The 7,373-nt window shown below is 37.9% G+C and overlaps 1 protein-coding gene across 1 annotated transcript; it reads left to right on the top strand.

The window, feature by feature from the left end:
• Nucleotides 1–432: 432 nt before the first annotated feature.
• Nucleotides 433–2,298, top strand: LOC139737569 (uncharacterized). Its single transcript, XM_071648253.1, has 2 exons — nucleotides 433–710; nucleotides 1,653–2,298. Exons 1-2 carry the CDS (start codon nucleotides 433–435, stop codon nucleotides 2,296–2,298), a joined length of 924 nt encoding a protein of 307 aa, XP_071504354.1.
• Nucleotides 2,299–7,373: the final 5,075 nt, after the last annotated feature.

Genomic DNA, 7,373 nt, shown 5'->3' with positions numbered 1-7,373 from the left:
ACATGTTGTGGGGGAACCATTGGAGATCCTGCAGTGTGTGTATGATACTATGAGGTGGAGTAGCTAGTGGAGGACTGCACTGGTAGGAGCAACCACTGCTCTTGGGAGGAGACCACGGAATGCACTAGTAGCGGCTAGCTGTTGAATAGCAATCTACGACCTTACACTGTATTTACGTTTGTACGTGCACCTGACTCGGATCCGTATAACGTCTGAAAACATTTGGTGGCGATGTAGGCTCAGCTGTAAAAGATGCATAGATGTCAGATGATTGAATGATCTTTCATCTCATACGTTACGTGGCTATTTCTCTCAGGACTCAAGTTGTTTTTACCCTTTCCGCTCCGTCACTACCTCGTATGAACTTAGAAGCGTCATCTTCTCGCGGAAGAGTGGACTTTCAGGCGACAAAAGAAAGGACATTGTACTAACATGGAGGTCACTGAGATGTCGTCTGCTAGGATATTCCTGTGGTGTGCTCCACGCACGACTTCCAACGTGTTCGCCAAGAGTCTTACGGCCATACCGGGCATAGAAGTGTGGATCGAACCCTTTCAATTCGCCCAGCATGCACTCAACGAGATCCAGGAGAATGGCGAAGGTTCTATAGACAGGCCGATACAATACAGAGGCAATGAGGCGTTGTTCCAAAAGGCAGCAAGTGGAATGAGCCGTTTCTTCGGGTCAGAGATCATTCCGGAAAGATTACCGTAAGAACCTCGAATTTGTGAAAAAAAAAGTTAATATGTATAGTCATGAAATTAGATAAGGACAGTGTTGTTTTATTCTATTTTATCTTCTATATTTGTTTTAAAAAGAAAGAAAGGCATGATCGCAATTATGATTGCATTCCAAGTTCTGATTCATCAAGGTAACGTTGAAAAAAAGCTCATAAAATCAAATCACTGCATCTGTACTTACTGATCTAAATTTCAAGGACGATATTACGTCCGATCCTAGACGCTTCATAGCTCGTCAAATTTGGAGGCAGGAAAACGCCGTTGCTGGTCGGTGCAGACTCGGTGTCGACAATTGCTTGGAGTCAATTCTCATATGATTACTAGCAGAACATCCTTTTGACTACTAAATTCGGGTTTGCCGCTTTATCCATGAATCATCATGGTACTCAGTGGCGAATCCAGAGGGGGGCGCAACCGGCGCACGCCCCACCTTTATTTTTCGTGAAAAACAAAAGAAATAAAAAGAAAAACAATGAAATGAAACCCGGAAGTGGCACCAGAAATATTAGTCACGCCCCGTGCTTTGATAAGCTTGGAACAATGTCTCTTCTCCCCCTCCATCTCATTCAATCTCTCTTTTCCTCTCCTCTCCCTCTCTTTCTCCTTTTCCCTCTCTCTTCTTCTTCTCTGCATTCATGAGTGTACGGTAAAATATGTTATGTGAATTGAAGAAAATATTTTGTTTTGTTTTTGTTTTGTTTTTTGTTTTTGATTTTAGTTTTTAGAGAAAGTGTCCTGCTACATAATAATGTAATCTTGTTTGTTCATTCTCATTTATTTGTTTAAGCTCATGGTTCTCTGCCCCTTGCTAAACTTGTGATGCAGTCTTGGCATTTGTAAGCTTATGTTTAGATACAAAGCCAAAATCATAGAGTGTAATGCATATCGGTGTATGTGGACTCTTCTCTACAGGTATGACGCCGTGAAACGCTCGTTGGAAAAATCTTCCAGTAAATATGTATTCGTGAAGGACATGGGTATTGCGATGCACTCGGACTCTCTTCGCGAGTATATACCAGCTGGTTTTAAACATGCCTTCCTCATTCGCCACCCAACGCTGGCCTACCGATCTTTTCGTAATCTCTTGTGTCGCCAACTGACTGCGGTCGGAGAAATCAGCCAGGCCGACGCGGACTCGAAGTTCGATATCCGCTACTTAGAGAAAGGACCCAAAGTGGCGGACTTCTTTCTCAAGAATCACGAGCTGTGGAAGTACATCCGGGACAACGTCGATCCGAATCCCGTGGTGGTGGATTCCAGCGATCTCCTGGCGAATCCGGCGAAGATCCTCCCCAAGTTCTGCGACGCTGTCGGTCTCCCGTACTCGGACTCGTTGCTGTCGTGGAATTCGTCTCCAGAATCGTATCGTTCTTGGATACTCGCCGGAGATCGAATCATGGAGCAAGCCGAGAACTTCGTCGGGACTCTGATAAAGTCGACGGGGTTCTCGCCGCCTTCGGAATTGCCTTTGCGCGACGAACTGACCGATGATGTGGCGGCTGTATCCGACTCAGTCATGTCAGCCTATGAAGAGATGTACGCCACAAGGATTATGTAATGTCGACTTAATGACCTCTTGAATCACTATAACCTTTACGTTACCCCCAGTGTGTCTTTGATCGATATATTTCTTCCATCTGATTTTCTATAGGTCTATCAGACGCTGTAAAATTGGGGGAAAAGAAATTAAGCCGAACACGTTATTTTATCTAGTCAGGTGAAATATATTGTTTATATCCTATAGGCCAGCGTTCAAATTACAATGTAAATACCTGATACGAAATTTGATACTGCATGTTTTATCTCACTTGTACATATTTTGTATTTCTCGAGAGCTCTGTAATGATTGAGTCTCATGAACTCAAATAACTTGGTCATGATTGAATGTTATTTTGTGTGAGCAATAACTACAAAAATGTGCCAACCTGTTAAGTGCTGCATTGTGTCAGGTCAAGAAACCAAGATTGGTAGGAAAACCATCGTGATATTGCAATCTTGGTAATTGTTATTGTTTGCTATCCTTCGTCAAGATTATACTGTAATCGCCGTGTACATGTATAAAATATCTTTCATAATATATTTTTAATAAGTATGTTTGTATACGATTACCGCAAAAATTATTCTTTAAAAGAATGAGTACTGCAGAAATTGCCTTCAAAAGAATATGATAATAAATTGTAGTTAATGGTAAACCACGTGTGATTCAGAGCGAAGTTTACCAACTTTTGACGCTTGCTTAATCGTCAAGAAATATGCAAACGGCCTGATTGAAAGAATAAGCGGGTTTTTTTTCTCTGAAAGAAAAGTGTCATCTGAAATATTAATGTTTAGACTGGGAGAGATCGAGAATGTTTGCATGATTTTTGATGGTCTTTGTAAGGCGTAATACATGTATCAGTATGATAACCATATAACATGTCTTACTCTCATTTACGTACAATTTGTGTTCTTATCAATGATTTCATCAGAATCCACTAACATGATGCTCCATTTCTTTTTGTACCTTGGCATTTTTTAAATGTTCATAATTTTCCCTAAATAGAGAGATATTAAAGGGATGGTACAGTAATGGTGGAGATGAGAATTGCATGGGCTGTTAACTTTTTGCGAGATACCAAGAAAACACTTATGAAATAGTACGGAGCATACCATTCTAAGAGGAATTCAAAGTTTATTTGATGAAAATTGGGTTTGGAGTGATTGGAACATCCAAAAACAAAGTAAAACAAAGCGATCGTAAAAAGGTGTGGGTCCCACACTTTATTAGAATCGCTCTGTTTTGGATATCTCAGCCATTTCAAAACCAATTTTCATCAAATAAACGTTGAATTCCTCATGGAATTTCATGCTCTTTCATATTTCATAAGAGGTTTCTCATTTTCTCATCAAAAAAATATTAGAAACCTGAAATTAGGTCTCAACCAAAACTATACCATCCCTTTAAGCCCGTTTCTGTGCAGATGATCTCAAGAAAATGTGCATACATGTACATACATTTACTCTTCTTCTAATTATAGAGCACTAGAGAACCTCGTCAAGCATGTGCTTAAGAGATTAGTCTCTTGCATTCCTACTACATGTACTCCTCATCGATTTGTTTAATTTGTCTTTTGAACAGCAGGCACGTGAAATCTATTTTTTGTTTTCATTTAATGCGTAGAGACACCTGCATTTTGTGTTAAGAAAGAATATTGTTATTTATTTGTGTAAACCATCAGCCAAATATCCATGTAATTCACTGTTCAAATGTTACTCAGGACCTTTGTTCAATTGGCTGTCTGTCATATTCTTGTACGAAAAAGGAACGCAGAAATGAAATCAAATCAAATCAAATCAAAAAGATGGAGAAAAGGAAAGACTGTAGAATGAGATGATGCTTCAGATTTTAATATAGAAATAAAGAGAAACCTGGAGATATTTCTATTCAGGTCATTAAGACTCATCAAATGCTATTTTATCGTGGCTTTGCACTAAAATCGGCAGGATTTTTTTTTATATGGTGTCTGTATATTTCAATACATTGTCTGAATAAATAGTATTATGACATACAAACTAAAAGTTATATCACCTTCTTTGTATATACTATATACTTTCAACCACTGGAATTAATGTACTTTGCTTTCAACACATAATCCGTGCATGCGTTTTCAAGCAGTTTCCAACTGAGTATTTCTTCTTTTCTTTTTTTTTTGTGTTTTGTTTGTGTTTGTGTTTGTGTTTTTGTTTGTTTGTTTGTTTGGTTGGTTTTTTTTTTCTTCAAACAATTGAGTGAATGTAGTTGGGAAACTTGGCCAAATTTGCAGCCTCAGGTCTTCTCATAGGAACTTCCTGAGCCGGGATGTGATGTATCTCCTAACAGTCACGCATTATAAGTGCTTCAATCCAAGCGAGTTAAAATCCCATGCACTCTTTCTTTGTTGAGGGCACGTCGCGCCTAATAAACGTTGAAGTGTTCCCATTTATTCTTTTTCCGGCCCAGTGTTTGCAATTTGCGACGACTCTACTAAAATAGCTGAAGCAGACACCTGCAGAAGTCGATTGCTAACTCACATATCCCAGGCATGATGAATGCCAATTAACTTTCAGAAGTGCTCTATCAACGTGCCTAATTATATGAATTAAACCTTGTCATGAACTATATACGAGGCATTATTTCCCACCTTGTGGCCTTGTATTAATTCTCCTGAGAGGGTGTGTACTTTATTTGTGATATGAAGTATGCCATCACGTGCTAAATAATGTGTTTTAGTTATGCTTAATGACAAGACTTACTATGAAATTTGACCTGGTAAAATATGCTGTATTCATTTACAAAGCTTGTTAACTTAAAAACCCACCCCACACGGTGTAAGTGCTTAAGTCAAACAGAGTATGAGTCAAACATAAAGTTTATAATAGGGGCTCCGTATAAGGCCAGTGTCATACACCAAACACAAACATAATATTATGCAAACACACAAGGAATGTGGCTCATATTATGCTGCCGTGGTCAATATCTGTATGATTTGGTAATTTTTTATCGAGGAACGTTCATCTTAGCACATGTATAATATATTTATACTCATTTATAGATGCATTTCACGCATAGTTTCCATTCGCATTTCTGGAACGGAAAACGCCACTTATACAGTAATTACATTCGAATACCTTGTACTGCCAGAGCGCGCACACACACAGTAAAAGAAATGCCTATAAATAATTGTAGGTTTTAAAAAAAAAGACCCTAAAAGTAGGTTTTCACAAATAAATATCGAACGTTTCTGTGTCTGAAGAGTGTGTTTTGTGAATATTACCGACTGCGGTTGTAATGTTATAAAAAAAACTAGAAATGTCGCTACGGCGACTGGTGTATGCCTCCGCCATAATGCATGGTTCTCCTGATAGGTCTATAGTACAATGTCTTGACAATGTGTGATGACAGTTTCACACAATTGGCAAAATATTAAAATGACAGGTTTGCCACAAATGTGCTGAATGTTCACTTTCCTAGAACTAGGTTCAATTGGATGAATGATTAAAACGTCAGAGTGCAGGTATTTGGGGGAACTGATGATTTTTACTTGACTTTTGACCCTTTTATAAGTTTATGCACTGAGTAATTTTCAAGGCGTTGAGAAAAAGTATAATTTCAGTATCAAATGGTAAAATAGTATTATCTAAACCTGGCCTTTGACCTTTGACCTCACAGTTCCAAAGAGAATCACTGTTAGGTAGAACATGCATAAATATGTAAGTTTCATGATAATACCTTGAGTTACTTTTGAGATATGGAGGAAGAAGTGCAATTTAGCACTTTCACTTGACCTTTGACCTTTTGACCTTTGACCTTTTGGAAAGAAACTTTCCACAGAATATATCATATTGGGTTATACATGCATACATCAAGAAAAAAAAAATCCTTCAGGCATTGCATATACTAGGTGTTTCAAAAAACATTTCCCACTTTTGATTCTTGATAATTCATAAACTATATATCAGATAACACTGACATTGATATGAGTGATAGCTGAATACTGTACAATTTGGTTGAAGGTGGTTTAAATATGAAAGCATAAATCAGTTTCATGAAATCTATGATTAATTTCACAGTTAGGTTCCAGATTTTGCTCAATTTTCAACCCTCTGTACAAAATTTCACTTTGCACAGGAGTCAATGGGTGTGTATGGGAGTGTGTGGTTAACACCCTGACAATGGTCCTGAACAATGGCCAGGGTTTGAATGCTTCATTATTTATTCATGAGAAATTCCACTGTCACAACTAGTCTTTATTCAGCCTCTGGCAGTATCTGTGTAAAGTCAAACACCTGCCGATACTGTCTTTCAGTCGTGACTTTGACAGTGCTCTCCCTAATTCTGAAAAACGAAATTACAATGAATACCTTCTGTTCTATCGTAAACATGGTGACAGGAAGCAAAGAAAATCAATTAGAGTATACACTTGTGTATATGGAGCCTTATACAAATCTACTGGTAAACAAATCGTCCCAATGATAAATGCTGCTGACCTCTTTATCAAGAATGATCTCTTTTTATCGAAAAAGCGAAAATTTGTCAGACTATTTAATTAGTAGACAGTTGTATAAAAATGAGGAACTTTAGATCATTTATGCTTAATTATATCCCAAATTTAGTGATATGTGAAGCAAAATTTGAAAATGATTGCCAGCTGGAATGATATGTGGTGTTTGCAAGCACGTGGAAACATGTGCTTACTTTTTCCATGTGCATGCATTTTACCCTTTACCGTGCATGAATTCAGACTAGCAGTGCCCAGGGCAATCAACATGAATTATTGATTAAGCATTCATGTGCCAGGGAGCGCGAGACTGACGCCTAGTGAACAGGTGGTTCAGGCATGTCCATTGTTCAGGGCCATTGTCAGCACACACTCACATACACATCATTGGTTTCTGTGTAAAGTTCATTTTTGTACAGAGGGTTAAAATTTGACCAAAATCTGAAACCTTACTTCAAAATCAATCTTAGATTCAATGAAATTGATTTATGCTTTCACATTTAAATTACCTTCAACAAAATTGTACATTATTCAGCTATTACTCATATCAATGACAGTTTTATCGAATGAACAGTTTCAGAATTATTATGATCAAAAGTGGGAAATGTTTTTTGAA

Source organism: Diadema antillarum, unplaced genomic scaffold, assembly GCF_040938485.1.
Source record: "Diadema antillarum isolate AM-2024a unplaced genomic scaffold, OU_Dant_1.0 scf00000029, whole genome shotgun sequence".
NCBI lineage: Eukaryota > Metazoa > Echinodermata > Echinoidea > Diadematoida > Diadematidae > Diadema > Diadema antillarum.
This window is presented reverse-complemented; position numbering and strand designations above follow the sequence as displayed.

Excerpts from the sequence above, each read along its gene's own strand:
- LOC139737569 (XM_071648253.1), top strand. The coding sequence starts at position 433 with ATGGAGGTCACTGAGATGTCGTCTGCTAGGATATTCCTGTGGTGTGCT. Across the intron at positions 711-1,652 it reads ATCATTCCGGAAAGATTACC|GTATGACGCCGTGAAACGCT; the intron begins GTAAGAACCTCG and ends TCTTCTCTACAG.